This window comes from Camelus ferus, chromosome 5 (assembly GCF_009834535.1).
Source record: "Camelus ferus isolate YT-003-E chromosome 5, BCGSAC_Cfer_1.0, whole genome shotgun sequence".
NCBI classification, from domain to species: domain Eukaryota; kingdom Metazoa; phylum Chordata; class Mammalia; order Artiodactyla; family Camelidae; genus Camelus; species Camelus ferus.
In genome coordinates, this window is record NC_045700.1 from 16,967,600 (window position 1) to 16,991,588 (window position 23,989).

General features: G+C 32.7%; 1 protein-coding gene across 6 annotated transcripts in view; it reads left to right on the forward strand.

Annotated features, from left to right (window-relative positions):
• The window catches only part of CCNT2 (cyclin T2), a 38,605-nt gene that overhangs the window by 10,348 nt on the left and 4,268 nt on the right, over nt 1-23,989 (forward strand). For 2 of the 6 annotated variants that reach the window (XM_006186782.3, XM_006186783.3), the window contains exons 3-8: nt 11,074-11,202; nt 12,576-12,636; nt 14,561-14,623; nt 17,912-17,957; nt 19,588-19,751; nt 23,475-23,545. In XM_006186782.3, coding sequence (XP_006186844.1) covers nt 11,074-11,202; nt 12,576-12,636; nt 14,561-14,623; nt 17,912-17,957; nt 19,588-19,751; nt 23,475-23,545 — 534 coding nt within the window. The other 4 variants (XM_032479336.1, XR_001366292.2, XM_014560959.2 and 1 more) reach the window with 4 other exon arrangements.

Below are 23,989 nucleotides of genomic sequence, written 5' to 3' on the forward strand. Positions count from 1 at the left end.
TTTCCTGATATAAAGCATTGTTGACAGTTAAGATGGTGATTTATTTTTGCCTAAATAGCCAAAATGTTTCTTTTTCCTTTAAAATTCTTTTATGTTACTACAGTATATTTTCATGTTGGTTGTTCTGGGTTGATAAGCTCAGATGTGTGACGTGCTCTTTTTATATGTGATTTCTTATCTTTTTTTACTTACGTTTTGTGTTATGAAACTTTTTAAATGTTACTAGTTTGGAGATGTTACTTTAAATTTTTTTGGTGTTTGATTGTGGTAAAATATACATAATATAAAATGTATCATTTTAACCATTTTTAAGTGTATAGTTCAGTGGCATTAAGTACATTCACATTGTTGTGCAACCGTCACTGCCATACTTCTCCAGAACTTTATCTTCTCAAACGGAAACTATTCATTAATTAACCTCCACATTTCCCCCTCCCCCAGTGCCGACAACCACCGTTCTACTTCCTTTGTCTATGAATTTCACTATTTTTGATACTTCCTATAAGTGGAATCTTAAAATATTTGAACTTTTGTGTCTGGCTTATTTCATTTAGGATAGTGTCTTCAAAACTCATCTTTGTTGTAGCATGTGTCAGAATTTCCTTCCTTTCCAAGGCTGGATAATATTCTATTCTATATTTACAGCACAGTTTGTTGATCCATTTATCTGTTGGTGGTCAACTGCTGTGATATGAGTGTACAAATACTTGCTCAGTTCCTTGCTTTCAATACTTTGGGTGGGGTATATACCCAGAAATGGAATTATTGGATCACATTGTAATTCTGTGTTTCATTTTTTGAAGAACTGCCATACTGTTGTCCACAGCAACAACACCATCTCATATTCCAACTAGTAGTGTACACAGATCCAATTTCACATCCTCACCAACACTTGTTCTTTTCTGGTTCTTTGATAATAACCATCCTAGTGGTGTGAAGTGGTATCTCACTGCAGTTTTGATTTGGAATTCTTTTATGACTTCTGGTGTTGAGCATCTTCTCATGTGCTTACTGGCCATTTATTTGGAGAAATGTCGGCTCAACTCCTTCGTCCATATTTTATTTGGGTCTTTCTTCTGTTAAGTTGTATGAGTTCTACATAAATTCTGGATATTAATCCCTTATCAGATACATGATTTCCAAATATTTTCTCCCATTCTCAAGGCCAACTTCCCTTCTATTTTTTCTTTTGTTGCCTTTGCTTTTGGTATCATATCCAAGAAATCATTGCCAAATCCAAAATTATGAAGCTCTTCCCATTTTCTTGTAAGTTTTTTTGTTTTATTTCTTACATTTAGGTCCTTGGTCCATTGAGTTAATTTTTGTATATGGATTTTTGCATTTGAATATCCAGTTTTCCCAATACAATTTGTTGAATTTTTCATTGAGTAATTCTTTCTGGTGTGATTTTGTTGCTTAGGGCCAACTCTTCTGATTTTTTCTTATATATCTTTGTATAACCTAAACATTTTTTGTTACGCTTTTTTGAGAGATTAGTTTTCCTGAACTTTAAGTAGATATGCTTCAGAGGGGCTTTTCTAACTTGACTGTTACTTGAGTGATATTCAGAAATGTAGCAGATTGCTTTCTGGGGTCTCCTGACTGTGTTCCCCTCCTTCGTATTTATTTCCACTTTGTCTTGTAACTGTCCCGCCAATTATCAGTAGTGTAAGGAGATGATACACTAATTTCCAATCTCTCCACAATAGACTGTCATTTAAATGTACTTAATAGGTTTAAATCTTTCTAGGAAAATAAGGATTTTTTAGGAATAAGTCACTTGAAGTTCGTTCTGTTAAAAAAAAGTGGATGATCTATCTGGGAGAGTTCAACAGACGTGAAAAAGCATATGTGGTATTCTTGATTGATTTTTTTCGAACTGATTCTGAAAAGAACTCTAGAAAAGTTTTCAAAACGCTTTCATGTTATTTTGAAATATGAAGTTCTGTCTAATTACAGGAATGCTGACTGATGGAATGTACTAACTATATCTTATACAAGTCTTTATAAAGTCTTCATGAAGCAGCTTTTTTACCCCAAAATTAGATGGTTGTAAAAATATTCAGAAAGTTTAGACCTTTTTTATGCACACACATATACATGTGTCTTTTAGTCTTAATAGTTCTTATGCTTCTATGGTGGCTTTAGCTCATTTGTACCAGAACTAGGGGGAGGGTATAGCTCGGTGGTCAAGTGCATGCTTAGCATGCATGAGGTCCTGGGTTCAATCCCCTGTATAATCAATCAAATTACTCCCCCCCAAAAAAGAAAAGAATAAAAAAACAAAACTAAGAAACTATTTTGTACAATTTGATAATATAGTAATTCTAAACTAAGCATGGTCTCTAGAATAGAGCAGATTTTTACATGAACAAATATGCAAAGAATGCATTAGCCATGGCACACAAAGGTCTCTGTAAAAAGACTGACTTTACTTAATTTATAAACTTATTTTGAAGGCAGAACAAAGATGTTTTTAGTACATAGAATTGTTTACGGTAATTTTTGAAGAAAAACAGATCACTGTACGTTCCAGGGAATGGGGAAAATGATAGAAACTGCTTTACATACCCTTCAGCATTTTGGGGCATTAACTTTATACTTAAATAAAATTATGGTTCTAGTTGTAAAACTGGCATATTAAGTACTTTTTATAGATGGGAAATTTTTCTCTAAATTATTTGAGTCTGAAACAGGGAAAGAAATGAATGAGGACTAGAAATTCACCTACTTACTAATTTTTAAATGTTAGGGCTTTAATGGCTTGTGTTTAGTGACAGTATGCTGTATGTTTACATGACAGTAGTTATTCCACAAGCATTGAGTGCATATTAAGTGACAAGTAGTAGGCAAACATGGTGTTTATTTTCTTATAAATAAGTAAGATACAAATTGTGCTTTTCCTCAGGGACTTGTATTCTAATGGGAGAAGAAAAAGCTTGTCTAATATGGTAATGACTAGAAACAATAATCATTTTGGGCTATTGCTTATGAACATTTTAATACATTTCAATGTGTTTTATGTAATTTTAATGAGTTTTCTCTTCAGAATGCCTACTGTGGCCCTAAACCTGTGCTCTCTAGTATATATGTCTACATAGCCACTAAGTAGAAGTGATTAATTTCCCACTTTTTACTATTTTAACATCATTATTAGAAAAATTTAATTACATTTGTGGCTCACATTACATTTCTATTTGACAGTGCTGGTTTGGGCTATAAACTCAAACGTAATACTAGTTGACTAATGAAAAGTATAGACATTTGTATCTATCAAGTAAAATTACTATTGGAGTCACATCACAGTATTCTATAGAGAAGTGTGCACATTCCAACTCGTTTTAAATTGAGGGCTCATTCAGAAGTTGGAAAAATAGGAACAACAATTCTTTTCTGGTCAAGAATCTTAAGATCATGAAAACTGACGTAGTTCCATGCGTGGAAATAAATAGCTGAGAGAACAGGGGAAGGAAGTTCTGAAGATTTGGAGGCAGTCTTTAAATGTGTTGATTCAGAGAGGATACCAGATTTCTACAAGCTCCCCACATCCTTAGATGTTTTAGATAGCTTGTATTGCTCTTGCTCGGTGATTGGTGTTTTGAGTGCCTGATAGGAATAGCTATTTGAATTAAATGATATGGTTCAGTTTTTGTAGACTTAAAAATCTGTTCAAGTTATTTTGTTAGCCGAATTAATGGTTTTTCTTTAATGATTGCATAATTCAAATGCCAGAGTTAATCATTATTTAAGAAATGGATATATAACTTCTGAAAACGAAACCTAATTTTACTTTTAAATTAGCAAATGTGTGATAAAGATGTACATAGTTAAGAGGAACGTTGTTTAGTAGTATTTGTTGTGCTATCATTAGGCTGTTGAGTTCCTTGAAATCTCCTTTGTTAGTATGTGTACACCAAATATTTAAAAGGATTGTCTATAACAGCTCCTTTTTTAAAAACATCTTTATTGAATTTAAATTCACATACCGTAAAATTCATCCATTTGGAGTGGGTGTATTTATAGAATTGTACAACCATTATCACAATTTAAGTTTATAATAATTTCATCATCCCAAAAAGAAACCTTGTGCCCATTAGCAGTTCACTGGATTTTTCTCCCCTCTAAATCCTGGACAACCATTCTCTGTCCCTTTGGATTTGCCTATTCTGAACATTGCACATAAAATGTAATTATGCAATATATGGCATTTCACTTAGCATGTTTCCAAGATTCACCCATAGTGTAACATATATCAGTATTTCATTCCTTTTTATTGCTGAGTAGCATTCCAGTCATCATGTGGCTATACCTCATTTTATTTGTCCATTTATCAGTTTATGGACATCTAGGTTGTTTCCACTTGGTTTTGCTATTGTGAATAATACCGATGTGAACATTTGTGTTTGGTGTGAATGTAAGTTTTTGTTTCCCTTTGTACCTGGGAGTGGAATTGCTAAATTATATGATAAACATAGACCTCAGTCATATTGGATAGCTTTTAAAAGACATTTTGAGAAACTGCCAAATTGTTTTCCAAAGTATTCATACCATTTTACCTTCCCACAAACAATGTAAAATTATTCTACCTTCTCCACATGTTTGCCAACACTTACTGTCCTTTTTTAAAATTATGACTATCCCATTGGGCCCCTCTCTCCCTGTTTGGAGGTGGCCCGCACTCTGTCTATGGAGCGTGTACCTACTTTTAATCTGAGCACCCAACCCCCACACCTCATGGCCTTTCTTTTGCCTTTTGATGTATCTCTCTGAATAAATCTACCTTCACTCAAAAAAAAAAAAAAAATTATGACTATCCCAGTGAGTATACAGTAGTATCTCATTGTGGTTTTGATTTGCATTTCCATAATGATTAATGATATTGAACATCTTTTCATGAGTCTATTGGCCGTTTGTGTATGCTTAACTTTTGAACAATGCAAAGTTTAGGAACCCCACCCACACACAGTAGAAAATCTACTTGTAAGTCTGCAGCTGGCCTGCCCTCCATAGTACATGGTTCTGCATCTGTGGATTCAACCAACTGTAGCTCCTGCAGTACTGTAGTATGTATTTATTGAAAAAAAAATTAAGTTATAAGAGATATTTATGTCTTGTGGATAACAGTCCTTATCAGGTAAATACTTTGCGGGTATTTTCTTTCATTCTGTTGCTCTTTTTTTTTTTTTTTCACATTCTTGATACTGTCATTTATAGCACATGCATCCAATTTATTAACATTTTTCTTTTGTCACTTGTGTTTTGGTACCATATCTAAGAAAGCATTGCGTGATCCAAAGCCATGAATATTTATTCCTGTTTTCTTCTAGTTTTTTTATTTTTCAGTAGTTTTAGCTCTTAGGTTTAGGTCTATGATCCATTTTCAGTTAGTTTTTGTTTGTGGTGTTAAAGAGGAGAATTGACTTCATTTTTTACACGTGGATATATGGTTGTGCCAAGCATTGTTTGTTGAAAAGATTATTCTTCCCCCAGTTGAATTGTTTTGACACTCTTGTTTCAATTGACCATAAATATAAGTGTTTATTTCTGAACTCTTTCTTCTAGTCCATGGTCTGTATGTCTTTATGCCAGTACCACGTAGTCTTGATTACTTTAGTTTTGGAAGTTTTGAATTTAGAAAGTATGAGTCTTCCCAAGTTTGTTCTTTTTCAAGATTGTTTTGGTTATTCTGGGTCCCTTGCATTTCTGTATGAGTTTTAGGATCAACTGGTCAGTTTCTGCTAAAAAAAAAAAAAAGCTGGGGTTTAACAGGGATTATGTGAATCTGTAGGTCAATTTGGGGAATTGATCTTTACAATATTAATTCTTCTGTAATATTTGTTTTTATTTGTTTAGCCATCTGAAGGAAAGTGGTCTTTTTAAGGTTGATATGATGTGTTTGAATACCTGTGCAATGTTAATGTTCTTATTTCACAGTGCTGTATGATTTCTTATGGGCTGGTAAGAGCTGGACATGTAAGGAAGAGTAGACACCACCTTTTGAAATGCCAAGGGTATTTTAAAATACAGATTGGGTTTTTTTTTTTTTCATCTTTGTAGCAAATTCATGATGGTGGGGTACCCTCAATAAATTTTAAAATGTCAAATTGTGTTCAGCATATTAAATATATTTAAATATAATGTAATTACTCTGGAAATGAAGCCTCAGTTCTTTATCAGTACTATTTTTCAGCATTACTGAATGCTAGTATTTTTCAGTTTTTATTAAGCCAGCTCTCTTTTAAATGTAACTGGATGTCCCAAATAACAGTCAGCCTGAAGATTTTTTAAATTCTCTACATAAATTTTCTTATGTTGACAGTATTAAATTCATATATAATTAATATGGGTAGGAAAACAGCTAAAATGCCGGACTGAGTTAATGACATTTTCTGTAATAGTGAAATGCCATTCCTTTCAGTGCAGCAGAAATTAAGGATTTAAACCACTTTCTAACATTGTACTGGAATTTTGGGTTAATTTGTTCACACTTGGTAATCTTTCTTAATAACAAATGGGCATTTGACGTGTTCCATTTTTTTCTTTGTTGAGGGAGCTGTTTTCCCTTACATCTAAGTTTTTACTTCACTTTTCCTGTTCTGGGATCCTCTTTTTGTGGGTATTTGCTGAAGTTAAACCATTACCACTTTATTGCCTTAGACAAGTGATTTCCAAATTTTGAGCTGTGGCACCTAGAACTAGCTGGACATCTATTAATAAAGCCTCTTCAAAGCAAAGAAAATAGTTATCCTAATCTTAGACAGGAGACAGGTGGTACTGGGGCAGTTAAGGGACAGGGAAGAAACGGCCTCACTAGCCTATAGGACCCAAAGATGAAATATAAGAACAGATTGTTGGTAATGTATTAGCAGGTAGAAAGCAAGCTTGGAGGTGTTTTCCTTGCGTCTGTTAGGGCTTTTATTAGATTAGGAGATTTAAAGTTTAAGAGTAATAATACAGCTATAGCTAGTTCACAAAGTGTATGTGGAAAATTAATTACTAAAGAATAAAGGACCAGAATAATTCATTCATTTGAAACTGACTGATACACCCATTTTCAGTGACTTAGAAATTACCCAAGCTTCTTGTTAATGCAAACTGACCTTGCCTCTAGCTATCAAGGTTGAAGCCAGCAGCAGAGAGTAAAGATTGTCAGTGAGGACATCAGAAAGGGGAGACTGCAGCCAGGAATGGGCAGAAGGAGAAAACATACAAAGAAATAGAAAAAGAGGAAAGGGTTAAAAACAACTGCAGGGAGAAGGAAAGAACAAGTATAGATATAATCATTGAAATAGTATCAATTATCACATTATCAGCGTTTGAATCTATAGTTGGGACTACAATGGAACCTTTTAAAGAACGGAGTTTAACCGTGGAAGGGAGGTGAGCAAGAAAGGAGGGAATTTTAAAGAGAGGGTTAAATCACTTTATAAATTTAAGATCAACATTAACAATACACAGTTGTTGTTTCACTTTTCAACATAGTAATACTAATATTTGAGTTGTATTACTATGGGGCACTATTCTAAGTGCTTTACATGTATTGATTCCTTGAATCCTCACCACAACTTTATAAGCAGATGCTATTTCTCCCGTTTTACAGATGCGGAAACTGAGCCACAAAGAGAATAGGTAATTTGCTTAGGCTAGTCAGATAACAGAGCCAGGATTCCACAGAGGCAGTCTGACTACTGTGCTACAGCTGGATTCATCACCTCTACCTTCCCCTCTACATCATTTGTATGGTATATTTCTGTAGAAATTTGTCTTGTTTTGAGAATGTAATATACCCTTGAAATAGTTGTATGTCTACTAGAGTGGCAAACTCTACACGCTATTTAAAAATCTGTTTTTCTTTCCTTTAGTTATAGTAACTTGAGAAAATTTATTAAACTAAGTACCAGAACACAAAAGATGGATAGTGCATGGCCCTGTCCCCAGTGCACTGAATCTCAGTTTGTAATTGTTGGTCATTCAAAGCAATTGAGTATCTACTCCAGTATTGGTGTGTGTTCTTTGACTTTGAACCAAGTTTGCTAATCAATGTTTGTTGCCTTCAAAAATATGCTCACCTTTAAAAGCCACAGACCAACTAGTAATATTGTCATTACTTAAACCTTTTGGAATTTTTTGTTTTTAATAAGCCACACAACAAAATCAGCTTTGCGTACAAAAAGTAGTACCTAGTTTGATTACCTTAGTCATCCTTAAAATTAAAGCCTCACATGAATATTCACAAAATATTTATCTAAAAAGGTGTTTTGTTTTGTTTTGTTTTTACAGCCCTGATGGAGTAAAATGTTTGCAGGCAGTAGAGGAGGAAATGTGAATGGAGTTAGTGGATTTCACCAGGAACTTTGGAAGAGTGTTGGGTATTAGTGTTGCACTGGAGGAGGGTGAGAATTGAGCCCTATTTAGAGGGAAAACAGAAAGACTTCTGTGAGGAGTATGGGTAAATAAACCAGGATTCTACAGTGAAGATCACTGCTTAGCTCCTTGAATACTTATTTTTTTAATTATTTGTATAATTTTAGAATCATTCACTAGTATGCATATTTTGTTTCCACTGAGACTGTCTTCTGAGGAGAAGAGTTATGTCCTTTGGAAGTACTTCTTGATATTGAGGTTTACAAAAAGTCTGAAAAGGATGGACCTGTGACTGGGAATCCTAAACGATTTTACAAAGAAAAACACATTGGAGACTTTAAGAAGTGCCTTTTAGGCAAGTAAGCGAAATTCTGGATCATCTGGCAGTTAGGAAGGCAGTTTAAGTATTAAGTTCAGTCTAATCTGACTTGAGCCTGTATTGCTTCCCTCTGACAAATAGTTCCACCATTTGCAGGTTGGGTTAGCCATTCCCCCCTTAGACATGGAGATAATAAATGAGAGATTGTGGGAAACTAAAGAGTATCTTCATTTTATTTATGTTTTTGCATTTCTTACCTTGGTATTGGCTGTTAGATTTTTATTGTAACATTTGGAATACTTTGAGTTTAATATTGGTGCATTTACATTAATATATGAATTATCTGCATGTCATTCATTCAGGAAGTATTTTGAACAGCAGCCGCACAATGCTAGATAATGGGACCACAAATTAGTCTGTGTCCAAGCTGCTTCTAGACTGGCAGGGCAGACAAAATGAGTAAACCAGAAGTTAGAATACAGTGTAAGTGCAGCAATAGAGGGATGCACTGTTTCCTGTTGAATAAAGAGTGATTCGCTCTGACTCAGGAGGACCTTGGGAGGATGTGAATCTTTTGAGTTAAGCTTTTAAATAGAAAAGGAATTAGTCAAATAAAGTAGACAGCAGTGGTAAGACATTTTCAGTATGTGGGAAAAATGACAGATAGAACCAGATAGAAGATAATTGTCCACTCTCAGTTATCTTATACTTTCTACACCTCAGGAACCCCCCTGCACTGCATGGCTGCTGTTTAACTGGTATTTCAAGAATAGTAATTAATTTTGGTATTCCTTAATTAAGTCTGTTGTAAAGAATAATAGTTTATTCTATATCTATGAAAACTAAGAGTAAGTTGCTTTTTTGAGCATTCTCAATTTTTTTTAAACCTTTTCCTTGTTGTAATTTTAACTTTGAAAGATCAAAAATAAGTTGAAATTCCAAAGTGGAATTATTTGGTCCTTTTAAGGTAACATTTCTGGTTGTTTGGAGCCAAACTCACTTAATTTTAGGTCTGCTTTGAAGATTTATACACCAGGAAGAGAACTTTGTGAAGTTACTTTTACTCTAGTTACTCATCTGCAAATGAAGTTGGACTAGAGAAGGCCCCTTTCAGATCCAAAATCCATTGATTAATTTTTTTTGTCTCATCAGTGATATTTATAAGTTGTTTTAAAAGCTAAGAAAGGGTCCACCTTCCCTGTGTCAGAAATTTTCTCGCTATGGAGGGTACATCTCAAGCGGTAGAGCACGTACTTAGCATGTACGAAGTCTTGGTCAATCCCAGTACCTCCTCTAAAAATTAATTACTTTCTCCTCCCAAAACAATTAAAATATACAATAATAAATAAATAAAATATATTTTTTTAATTTTCTCCTTACGTTAACTACCCAAGTCATGTAGTGTAATTTATGTCCCCCTCTCTCTCCTTCCCTCTTCCTTTTAGCGTTGTTTCTGTACAGTGATTGATAAACCCCTCAGATGCAGTTAGACTCAGATGTTCGTCTCTTGAAAAATAATGTACCTGAATCTTGACACTTAGAAACTGTCTTTTCATGACAGATATCTTGTATATAATCTTAGAATGTTATGTGAGTTTACAGTGTACCAGTTTTCTGAGTCAGCAGTTATTTGGCTTATTACTAACTCTGGGGGTAAATATTTGCTCAAAATTGGTGTTTCTCTTAGTATCTTATAGTGCTTTTTTTTCTATTTCTATCCCAAGAACATAACTTACTAAAGCTAAAAAAATTAATTTCTTCATCTCCATTTGGCAGGGTTTCTACTCTTGCATTGTCTTACATGTTTATTCCCTGGTTTTTAAGTTATTTTTAATATTGCTGTGTTGAGGTAGTAGATATTAGGTAGCAGTTTCATGTGAGAATCGTCTTACTTTGCCTTGTAGATTCTTTTTCTGTCTCTTAAGCAAGATTATATAGCTCTTAGCCACACAATGAATCATTGATTAAAAGAACCCTATTAAGTAGTGACGGCCCCAAAAAAGGGAAAATCTGTGTATACTTTACCCACTTTTCTATTTTCTTTCCTTTTCTTTTTTCTTTTCTTGGTTTGGCTTCATTATTTAGCTTGAGTTTTTACCTCCACAATGTTCATTAATATTATTTAAATTTTCCTTTAGCTAAAGGGTAAGTCTTTTTCCTTTTAGTATTCTACTTGTTGTAAGACAAGTAAAAACACTTTATAAACTGGGGTAACTAGTTCTATTTAATGAATAGCTTTTTAAAAATTTACATCAATCTTCTCATAGCCCAACTTCAATACATACTACTAATGTTGCATTCCTTTCTTGCACACCCCCTCCCTTTAGAAAATAGAAGGTGTTTCCGAAGTGTATTTGTTTTTAAATCACCAAATTTTATCTTTTCTGCAGATAATATCACCTACTGCATTATTTTTGGCTGCAAAAGTAGAAGAACAGGCTCGAAAACTTGAACATGTTATCAAAGTAGCACATGCGTGTCTTCATCCCTTAGAGCCACTGCTGGATACTAAATGTGATGTATGTAAAACTGGGTGTTTTGGATTTTCTTTGTAAATCTGAAACTTTTTCATTATTTAGACCTAATAAAAAATATAATTCAATTAGTGTTGCCTTCCAATCTGCTTATTTCTATTACTGCTTAGGAATGTAATACCAGGAAGTGATCTGGCAGCAACATATTTCATGTTATGTTCATGAATTTCAGTGTCATTCTTAGTCATGTAAGGCTTTGATTCAAAGGTCCTTTTTTAAGTGTATATAAATGAGTTGCTCTATCAGGAACTTTTAACTTGTGAATGACTACCAGATTCTGTTACTTCCACTTGATTTGGGTCAAGTTTAAGGTCCAGATTAAATATATCTGATTTTATTAATGACAAAGTTTATCCTGGATGTCGGCTTTAAGTAAAGGACTAAAATATTAATGTAGCCATTCAGTAATAGAGAATGTGTGATTACTTAAAGATAATTTCTGTCATTTCTGTTAACTTTACAAATTTAGAATTATTTCTTGTGAGTACTTCAGGTACTGTGCCAATAGAAAAATCTTACGTTTTAAAGATCAGCTCAATGACCTTCTCAAAATGTCACAAGTAAAATTAAGGTACTTTCACTCCGAGTTTAGCAATATGTCCTTACATAGATGAATATTTATATATAAGAAATTATTTTCTTATCACCTTAGTCATTTTTCATGATCTAAGACTGAAATGACAGAAAGTTTTTCATACCTTTATTCTCCAAGTAGTTGCATTTGGGGAATGACTTACTGAAATTGAGGGAGAAGATCCTCTATTTTTGTCCCCAACAGTGTATGGTACATTGTTTTGGTATTTTACTTCTAAAATTTTTTTCTTTTAATATGAAAATTTGAGGGTTTGTTTTTATTTTATTTTGTCTTTTCTAAAGAGAGAAAGTTAATTCTAAAAATAACTCACTGACTTACTATGATGGTCAAGGAATTACCACATGAAATATCCTAGAGTGAGTTAGTTGATAAGCCTTTTCTTTAAAGGTCAGTTTGAATTTGACATTCTTACTTGGGTTGGTGCTTCCTGTCCTTAGTGTGTCTTGAAGTGCCAATGCCTAGGTAAAGTTTTACTTTATAGGCTGGAGATCTCTTTTTTCATTTAAACTACCCCCTTTCATATTATCATTATCTTTAGGTTGTTTTTTTTGTCTTTTGCTTTGTTTATGTTTCCTGTATTAGAAGTAATTCTGTTTAGACTTGTCACAGAAAACAGGTTTTCTCTATCACCCTCAATTTATTTTCTTCCTATTTCCAAATTGATTTGTTTGTAATCAGTCTATAATTCTTATGAGATTTAACAATCCCATAGTCTAGTGTTATATTTACCAAGCATTTTAATATTATTATTTTTACCTGGCAGGCTTACCTTCAACAGACTCAAGAACTGGTTTTACTTGAAACCATAATGCTACAAACCCTAGGTACGTATGTCAGTATTTTTGTGGGTGTTCTTCAGTGTAATAAATAAAGGAAAAGATTTCTGGAATAATTTTTATCATTGAAAAAAGTTTCATTTGAAAATAAGATTTGGGGCCAGAAGAGTACTGCTTGATTACAAGGAAGTCGTTTTTAAAAATTTAATGTCATTTAGCATAATTTAATTGAATGATAAACATAGCCTTCAGTGTGATATCTTATGTGTTCAGATATTTGACACTATGCTTCATTCTGGATTCATAATATGATCCTTTAGGGCTACTGCATATTATTTTAATGTTTATAAACATAACATGGCAGTCCTGCTGTACTAGAGCTTATAATCAGTATTAATGAATTTATCACATCATTTTTAATGTAACATAGTTATTTAAGTGTTCTTAATCCTTTTCTAAAAATTACATTGTCTGCAAGATTTGTGCAACTTAAGTAGTCTGTAAAAATTATTTATTGTAATCTTATGAGGAGATTAGGCCTAAAAAGAAGGTTTTGACTATATAAAGTCATATATTACTTCTAGAAGGACCTAGGAAGGTGCTGGGGGGGAGAACGTAGGCTTTATGGAGATCTGCACTTAAATCTATAGACCTCTGGCTTGCTTTGTAAACTTCGTCAAAGTTCCTTTACCTTTTGTACCTCCATTCTGTATGTGCAAGGTGGAACAGTAATGCCCACCTGAACATTAAGAATTTGAAGATGAAAGATAATGTTTTTAAAAAATCACGACATAGTGTGTTTTATAAATAATCATTATTTATTATGTAGTTATTTTTATCTTATTTATGCATCATTCCCAAGTGTTGAATAGAAGTCTAATAATCATAGCTTCCCATCATGACAGATTCTTCTTATGACAAAAGTAGCTTGTATGAAACACACATAACTTGTTGAAAGTTTTTATAATATAAAAACAAAAGTGAGAATCTTACTCTCTCCAAATCCAGTGATTTAGCATGTTACTGTTGTTTTTAAATTAGTTATTTTATTACATAAAATCATTGAATCATATTCATATTGTTGACAGATTCTTAAATACGAAGAATGGATAGCATTATTTTAAGGGAGAACATTAGAATTTATAAGATAAAATTCTATGGCTTTCAGTAAAGTGTGATTTTACAGCTTTAGTAACAGTAGAAATATGATTAGACCATACAATAACTTTATAAATCCAGATTATTTATTAGGATGTTATTCATTTACTACTTCTGGAGGTACTGTATAATGACCTCCACTTTTTTATTTAAAAAAAAAAAAAAGGAAAAACCCTGCTTTACCTAAGGGGTTGATTGGACATTAAAAGCTTTTCAACATTTCATCTTTGGTTTTAGAAACAATGATTTGATCTTGAGACCTAGAAGGTTTGCTTGCTTAACAATTTTATTTTTATTAGTAATGAAATGTAGTTACAAGCTAAATGGTTGAATCCCTTTGATCTAAGGCACACTGAAAAAATAAAAGGGCCATATCATTTAAATGGTCATTTTTTCCCTTGTGACCCAAAACTTACATTTATGAAAAATGTTCTTTTTACATCTGAAAGAAAGAGTAGGAATATGTTACATAGTTGGAATCCACTCCTTAAACTGTGGAACACGCTTAATAATTGTATTTGTCATGATTTTAGGCTGTTTTTAACTTGAAGATAATCTCAAACTAATTGTAATTATGAATTTTGAATAAATACTAACCTATGAATAACTTCAGTCTTTGTAATTGGAACATTATTTTTGAGAAGATACTGTTTCTCATCATTGAAGGTATAATGAGTGTGTCAGTGATGAGAAACTAACTTGTCTTTGGATTTTCTTAATGATGAAAAAATATACATTTATGGTTGTGTGATGAGTGGCATTTTTCAGACAAATATTGTAGTGGTGATTGGGAAAAAAGTGCTTTTCATTTCAGGTTTTGAGATCACCATTGAACACCCACACACAGATGTGGTGAAATGTACCCAGTTAGTAAGAGGTAAGTGATCTTTGAAACTTCTAAATTAAGTATTAATACTTTTTAATGTCTGTAATGATTTGAGTGCTATTTTGTTCTTCTGTCCTTTTCTTGAGTTTTATTAAAATGGGGGAAATGTCATTTGAAACATTATTTTTCAGTGTTCTGCTTATTCATCAACTTCTATTTGTGGTCCTTCCTGGTGAATTAGCTTCCTTTAAATTTAAGTGAGTGTCTCATTTCACTAAAAATTGGAGGGCTTCCAAATATTTAGATTCTTTCTACCTTCCCATTGGGCTGTGCCTATCCCATTTCAGTTTGTATTTAAGATGTAACTATTTAACATATAGGTGCGTAAGATAGTGTTAATTTCCAGTTTATGTCAAACTTGCATTGACTTGTTGAAAAGTGATTATAGTTTGAGTTTGGAGGCCAATTTCAAACTTTCAAATAAAAAATGGCTTTCTTGGCGGATTTGTCATCTTTGGGAATGTTTTGCCCATGTTCATTTGAATAAAATTGATTTAATACATTTTAAAAATCTTTATCATTATTAAAAATGATTTCCTTTTTATGTGTAGTGAGTAAATTATTATATAGCATGATACGTAACAGCATGTGATGTACCTGTTAAACCTTTTATAAACAGGAATACAAAGTTTTTGTATTGTTTGCTTTACTCCTTATAAAGCATGTTGGTATATGTTGTTCTGCTCTTGTTAATACATCCTATGTCTTCATATCTCTAGAAATATTTTTCACACAGATGCATGCAGTACTGTTATTTCTACTTGCCTGTTTACCATTTAAAGTGTTGTGTACTAATAGCAACCACTTGGAACTTTTAGTGTGCCTTTTTCTGTTACTTCTTTTTGAAAATGAAATTTTGCAGTTTCTTTTACCATCAGGCTTTAGGTTTATTCTAAACAAATTGGGTAAGACTTTTGAAGGCCTTGTTTTTTAGTGTTTTCCTAAATGTTCTCATATTTTATATATTCCAAATTGAATTCATTTTATACCTAGGTAGGATTTCATTATGTAATGACTACATTAAAAAAAAAAAGACGTGTTATCTGGTACCACAGTTGTCATTGTTAAAAACTGGAGTTATAAAAATCCCGTTTATATATCTTTTAATTCTAATAGTACATGTTACCATTTGTAAACTAGAACATATTTAATTATGGTTCCTATTCTTCATAGTTATATTTTTATAACACTTTCTCATCCTCAGTATTAAAGTGTAGTATAGAGTTGTATAGAGAAATAGTGTATAGAAAAACTGAATGTTGAATTAAGAAAAAAAAAGCTTTAGAGAAGTTTTGTTTTCCTGAAAACTTTCAAGGGTAAGCTCTTTTGTCTGAATAATGGAGAGCCATATATTTGCCTTAAGCTGAGCTTGGTAAAGAAAGATACTGAAGGAAGATATTAATATAGGTGAAAATATATGTATGTACATACTTAGTAGGAAATGAAACTGAATTTTTTGCTTAGTATTATTGTGACATTTGAGTCAGCTGTCTCTTAAGTGCTTTCTAAAGAAGCTAGAGACATAAAGCCCATTTATTTGCAAAATTGAGTAGTAAAGTTCAAACATGTATAAAAACTAAATTTGACATATATCCAAAGTAAAATATTTAACTGTGATTTTTTTATTATTAATGTTTAAAATGTGACTGATTCTTAAATTTTAGTACAAATCCCATGTATGTTTAACTTCATTTTGTCTGACTAACATTTCAAGTAACTGTAATTTACATCTCACTCCATTTTAAAATGTTCTTTCATGTTTGATATATTTTTTCTTTTGCCCTAAAACCACTTTCAGCTAACAGCAGAACATTTTCCCTACATTCCTCTCTGTTGCAGTGACTTTTAATAGGATACTGAAAGTTCATATATTCTGAGGTGAAAACTGCAATGGCTTGACACAACATTGTAAAATGATTATAAATCAATAAAAAATGTTAAAAAAAAAAAGAAAGAAAGAAAGAAAGAAAACTGCAATGGCAATTGAAAATTATTTTTACTTCCTTCTCTGAATATTTTGATTATTTTGATTCTTTTGTGGGATGGGGGTGGGGTAAATGTGTGTTTTTTTCTAAGTCCTCCCTCCCCCCCACCCCACCCCACCCATCCCTACCCCAACCCCCGGAGATGAGAAAGTTATTATGCTACTTTGCTGCAGAATTGGCTAATGTCATTTTACAGGGACCTTTCATTTCTGTGATTTCTCCTTCCCTCCCCACCAGGAAAGAATGCCATACTTAAGTCACACTGCCTCCAAGACATCTGATGCTTTGACACTCTTCCTTAGCACAACTCTGCTAAACCCAAATCCCTTTTGTAAACCTTTATGTTGATGATCCACATGGGGCAGCGGGGGAATAACAGGTGCCACGAATGAAAATAGGAGGGGGGCAAGGAATGTTGAGACCTGTTAGAGAGGGATGAGTTGAGGTGAACTGATCCTAGGTGAGCAGAGGGGAAAGATACATCAGTGATGATGAATATACCTGGAAAAGGGGGGGGGGCAGAGGCACCCTGTTGGGAAGAATAAGAAGTAGAATAAGGGAGCGGGGGACTGTTTTCAATTTCAGCGTCTTAAGAAGCTAGTTAAAAATTGCTTTTCTACTGGGGACCAGTATTGAATCATCCTGATTCCTTCTAGACTTGTATCTTTTCTAAAGTTGTCATTAATTGGATTATATAATTAAAAATGATACAGTGGCATTTTCTATGTCTACATCCTTATGATGTTTCTGGGTTATTCTCTTGATGCTTAGTAGCGTGATGAAAAACTCAGTTTGTGCTCTGAGTTTCAGGGGTGGGGGTTTGTTTTGTTTTGTTTTCTTTTGTTTCTTTTGGTGAAAGTACTTAAGCCAACTTAAATATGATGACAATCAGGATTAAGTCTGGCAGGCAACTCTTTGTATTTTGTGTTAGACTTCAAAATCTTTTCTTCTTCTTCTTCTTTTTTTTTTTTTAAATCCAGGAGAATGCTTTATTGCAACTTTTAGCTGACTAGATGCTTAACTTAGTAACAAGTTTAGCCCTTGTAACTGGCTAGCTAAAAGCAAATCGGCTTGTTTCTCAGATCTTTGGGGGATAGCAAGAAACATTTGAGTGAATGTTGTTGAAGATTTTCAGTAGTATAGAAAATGATGGCGCTCTTGTGATGTTTGTAAGTAGTAAGTAAAATTTACTTTTTGTGTCCAAATCTTTGAAGTTTTTGTTGTGTTGAGAACTTTTCAATGGTAGCACGTTAAAGCTGACAGTACTGTTTTCGTTTTTTTTCTTTTCTTACAGCAAGCAAGGATTTGGCACAGACATCCTATTTCATGGCTACCAACAGGTTGTTATCCTGACCCTCTTTGTTGCACTGTTGTAGCACACTATAGCTTCCTTTAATGCAGGGCCCCCTCAATGTGTCTCTTACCCTTGTTGCAACAGGAGACTGGACCATCTCCTGTGGTGGTACCTTCCTGTCTGCTTTGCGGTGTATTGTACAAGGGACTTTTGGCACAGAGGGGTTAAATGCACAATGTGAAGTGTAGTGGTGCTTTCTGATGACATATTCTCGATTTGTGAGTGCATAAGTCTAAAATTGGTAGCCTGAATAGCAGCTAAAGATTACAAAGAGCTAAACTTAACGTAGAAATTCGAGCAACTTGGTAAGTATAAAGCTATTTTTAGTTTACAATTATAGTTAAATGACAATTTTTAAAAATTTCACGTTGATCCAATCTTAACTTTAAAATAATCATTAAAGTATATTTAGTAAATAAAATTTATATAACTGGGGTATTTTTTTTTTCCAGATAATACCCACCAGTAGTAAATTAGTAGTAGTCAAGTCCTATCAGTGCCTTGATTTGCATAAGTGTAATTTTTGCTTTAAAAAAACTTACTTCCTCTTCAGCTTGTATAAATAAAAAGTATGGCATGGGTTTGTGGTTGATCAGTAAACATTTACATCGATTCTGAAGCTGAACTGGAAGAATAGTTTTTTAAAAGCCTTTCATATCTAATACATAATTTTGTTCTGGATTGATGACATTAATGATTTAAATTTGTTTTTTAAATGGGTCATTGCGGAGGAGTGGACCAAACTAGCTTTATGTAGTCCTTAATTTCTTGTGACACTGTTAAGTTTTATTTGAAAGGTTAGATTGGCAAAAACAAGTATATTTTCTTAGATACGTGTTGTTGGGATTTAACCTCTATCCCTAGAAATTCTGAACAACAAGGCAAAAAAATCCCTTAAATTTAAAACTTTGGTTAGAAAGGGCTAGCTGTGACATGTTACATGCCCAGTTTTTGGCGTGTCATGAAAGGAGAGAGATACTGTTTTTGTAGTATTTAGCAACATTGGGCCTTGAAGCTGTTCAGCAAAAGGTAAGTTTTCTCTGGCTTTAATGAGAAGATAGGTTTACATAGATAAGTATTAAATTCTCTTCAACTTACTTGAGAATTAATTATGTTAAGCTACATTAAATGGTAGAATCCCTGATTTTAATGTGATGTTGAAATTACTTTGTCAGTTTTAAGTCTTCTGCTTTTTCTTTGCTTTTTTGCCATATTGTTACAAAACAAACAAAAATATCAAAAAAAAGTTTAAAGCATTATACTTGTATATAGTAATTATTGGAAATGTAATAAAGAAGTAAAAAATACTTCGAATTTAGGTGTAAAGCAAAATTTAGAAATAGTAATATATTAGTATTAATAAAATAATATACTCTGAGGAGTAAGCGTGAAAATGTTTATAATATATATAGATTTTTTAGTATTCAAATTTTTATGAATAGTCATAAAAAGTGTTAAAATGTTAGCTTTTAATTTAATAAAGTTTTGTACTCTAGATTTGAAGAAGAAAACCTTTGTAATTCTGTTTTTGCTGTAATCTTATTGGTAAATGTTTTTCTTTGTTTTACATGTTTGAATTTCTATGACTCTTCATTTTCAAACCTGCTCCACAACAGTCTGCATCTTACAACCTTCTGTCTTCAGTACAAACCAACAGTGATAGCATGTGTATGCATTCATTTGGCTTGCAAATGGTCCAATTGGGAGATTCCTGTGTCAACTGATGGAAAACATTGGTGGGAATATGTGGATCCTACAGTTACTCTGGAATTACTAGATGGTAAGTAGAGAAAAATAAATCTTTTTTAACATTGAATTTTTTTCTTTTTATTATACATTTAAAATTTTCTCTTATTCTGTATAGGTTTGAAAAAATTGGGCATATACTCATGCCCAATTGAATAGTTACCAGTTCTGGCCCATCCAGCATCCTCCTTCCCCCTGTAGTTATTTTGATGCTATTAACAGTTTGGGAATAGACTTTAAAAGTATAATTACATGATTAAATGAACAGGATGAAAATAAGGATTCATTAGCCTAAAAAAAAATAGTATATTAACTACCACTGAATATTTAAAGCACTTTCAAGATTTTTCAAAGAAATATGATTTATAATGCTGCAGGTAGATAGTACAAGAATACCTAATTTAAAGTACACTAATTTTGTTGAGTTTAATATGTATACACACAAAGTCAGGTATTACTGTTAAAGATGTGACCAGTGAGCTATAGGTATTTTCATGGTAATATTCCTTTCTCTGTTGTTCCAGTGATGGTGAAGTGTGTCATTGTTGCCTTGCATTAATAAGTTATGGATTGACCTGGAAAAATTGTTGTTATAAGCTCTGTAAATTACAAACCTGGAACTGGGGGAGGGCATCTCCTGATAAGAAATTTTTGTGTTTGAGAAATAAGAAAAGCTGGCCAGTGGTACAAGATTCTTGGGGGTTAAGACATTTTAACCAGGTAGCATTTCATACACACACACACACACACACTCTTAAACTGGTATATTAGATTTTCAGCTTATTCTTTTTGTGGGCTTTCCCCAACTTCCTTTACAAAATAGAAGCTAATGAGAAAATTGGATTTACAGGACATCTGTTACATAAAGTGAGAGAGTTTTATGGCTTTATTCCATTAATATCTTAGATGCTTCTTTAAGATAGAAATTTCTTTAAGGGTCTGCAGCCTTTTCTGTGAAGAGCCAAACAGTAACTATTATAGAGTTTGTGGGCTGTTCTGTCTATGCAACTAGACAACTGTGCCACCATAGCTGGAAAGCAGCCATGGGCAACTTGTAAATGAATGGTTGTGTTCCAGGATAACTTTATTTATAAAAACAGGATGCAGGACGTAGTTGGCTTACTGGTGATAGTTTGCCTACCCTTGTGGTAAAATATTCTTTTTTGTCAGATCTCTTGATTTTCTAAGCCTTTTTCTTCCCTGAAAAATTTCTCCTGGAGTATATATCTCATGCTGTATTACTGCCACATGATTATCCTCTTTTTCTTACCAGAGGTTTTTTAAAGTTTATCCAGAGTACATGGAGATCTTCAGTGAGTTGAAATAACATCTTCTAAAAACAGTGGAGGCTTTTTTTTCCATATATGATTTGAAACGAGGTTAACTATGCCGCCATCTTACTTTAGCAGTTGATAAGATATAGTAGTCATCATTTTAATAAAAATAATTTGTGTGTATGCTAAAATGAAGCTCACAAAAATCAAGTAATCTACCTTTTATCCTGTTCTTCAGTTGTAGGTAAAGTGTTTTTTGTGTGTGTTTTGGGATTTTTTTGACAGAACAATATCCCTTTGCTTCTATTCTGAAAAGGATTAAGTTCATTATTCTTTTGGAGAACCACTGAATAGGAGTCTTGGACAGTTAACACACTGAAAATTTCCACGTATTATATAGCAGCTTTTTCTCTGTTTTGATAAAAAAAAAATGAAGTAACAAAATTTAAGATTTTAAGAATATCTGAATTATATCATGGTATCTGAAGCATCAGTGTTTACTGAAATAATTTATTTAATGACTGAGCCAAAAAACAACATTGGCTTATACTTGACTTATCTGCAAGGGGAGTTTGTGGGTTTCAGTTTGTTTTTATGATTAGTAACAAACCCTGGTATTTTTTGTATTTCGAATTTTTTCTGTATATTAGCTTTGAGGGAGAAGAGCCTCTATTTTAAGCATCATATTGTGATTTTTGTGCATGTAGCTAATTACTTAAACTAGCAGTAATTATTTAATAGATTATTTTGTTTCTCCGCTATAATTCTTAATAGAAGATACTTTAAAAAAGAAAACCAAAGCTTATTTACATTTTGTGCCTGCTGCTGTACCAGGTTTTAAACCAGAAATTTATGTGCATTTAATCTTTGATAACCAAGCTGTTGAAGAAATTGAGTCAAAATAATTTGTTAATTTTGGACCCAAAGGCATTATGTATCTGCTGGATTTACTAGTATCCAAGTAGAAAAGTGGTCTTTTTTTCAAATGAAGAAAAAATAGTACAGGCATAATAGTACAGGCATTAGATTTTTTCATCCAAACTGGATCAAAAAGCTCTTGAGACATTAGCAGTAATTAGTTGTCACTGCTTGTGAGCATATAACGGTGCCAGGTTTTTGCATATTCTTTGCTTCTTTGAGACAAATTCTATATTGTTTTAATTTTCATTACCAATCTTAACATTTGCCTAGAATAGTTTATAGAAAAGCTTACTGTTTACACTGAAAATGGTAAATAAATCTGTGTAGTCTCTACTGAAAAATTATTATTGGCCTTAATATTTTATGATATTGTAATTCATTTAACTAATACTACTAATATTTGTCTTGGAAGTAGCCAATAACTTTATTAGTGACACTATTTTGGAGTAGAAAACTATAATTCATCATAACTACACTACTTTGGAAAAGTGGCTCATCTCATTGTAATTCTAAATTTAAGGGAAAAAATTGTGAAAATATGACTAAGGTGGTTTACTGATACATTAATGGTATTGACTGCTGGGAAGTTATATGAGTATAGGTAGAGAAATTTTTTCATTTAACTTTGACATGGTTTTAAATGTAAAGAAACTGCAAGATAGTACAGTTTCTGTGCTGTTACACCCTGCACCCAGGTTCTCTAATGTTAACATCTTTCATTATAATACATGATTCTCAAAACCAAGAAGTTAATAGCATTGGCTTAATACTATTAACTGCAGATTTTATTTAGATTTCCCCAGTGTTTCTTTTCTAGGATCCTATGATCTGTTTGGTTAGCATGCCCCTTTAATCTCTTCCAATCTGATAGTTTTTCAATCTTTCCTTTTCTTTCATGTCCTTGACATTTTGAAGAATAATAGTCAGTTATTTTATAGAATGTTCCTCAATTGAAGTTTGTCTGATATTCTCCCATTATTAGATTGAAGTTACGCTTTTTTGGCAAGAATACCACAGAAATGGGTTGTGCTCAGTGCATCTTATCAAGGGTATCATGTTGATATGTTTTTTGCTGGCAAATATGATCATTATCACTTGGTTAAGGCCCTAAAGTTACTGCTTTTCTCTTTGTAATTAATAAATATCTTGTGGAAGGTATCTTGGGATTATACAAATAACCTCTTTTTCCTTAAACTTTTGCCCACTAATTTTAAAGAATCTATTCGTAGATCTTGCCTGCAGCAGTATCACTGTATTGTTTGCCTAATGGAGATTTTCTATTTGGGGGGAATTCTTTTTTAATGCCACTAAGTTTTCCAGAGATTTTTAAGTAAGCGTGTAAAATTAGGGGGATGTAGAAAGAGTGGGGTTTTTGTTTTGTTTGTTTTTTAAGATTTGTCTTTGAAAATAACAATTGTGTCTAATTCTGTATATGCTAATGGTTGAATCAGGAGGGTGATAGTGAAGAGATGAACTCTTGAGCTTTCTTTTTAATATTGCCCACTTGAGAATTCTAAATCTAAAACCACTTTCTAAATTTTCAATTTAAATTTTATTTTTAGAGCTAACACATGAGTTTCTGCAAATATTGGAGAAAACACCTAGTAGGTTGAAGAGGATTCGAAACTGGAGGGTAAGAGAATCGGCAAGGTTTACTAGAGTATCAATTTATCACTTATCTAACAACTGTATAGCTTATCAGTTTGAATTTTTGTGGTTAAGTATTTTTTCCAGTATTCCTAAATAATCACAGCCTATCGTAAGCTACATATACTCATAATGTAGTCAGCCACTGTGTCCGATAGACTTTTCTATAAATACTTTCTAAATTTCTTGTTTAATTCTCATAGTGATTACAATGGAAATATTCTCCTCATTTCACAAACAGGAAAATTAAAGCTAGACAAGTTAAATTCCATTCTCAAATTCTGGGCTAGGATTTAACCTGTGTCTAATTCTAAAACCAGTGCTTTCAACTATTAATAGCCTTTTTATGTCTCTAAACAAGATATTTATTTACTGGCAACATAAAGTCAACCCCCAGGTGATTTTATTTCCATATATTTAATATAGAATT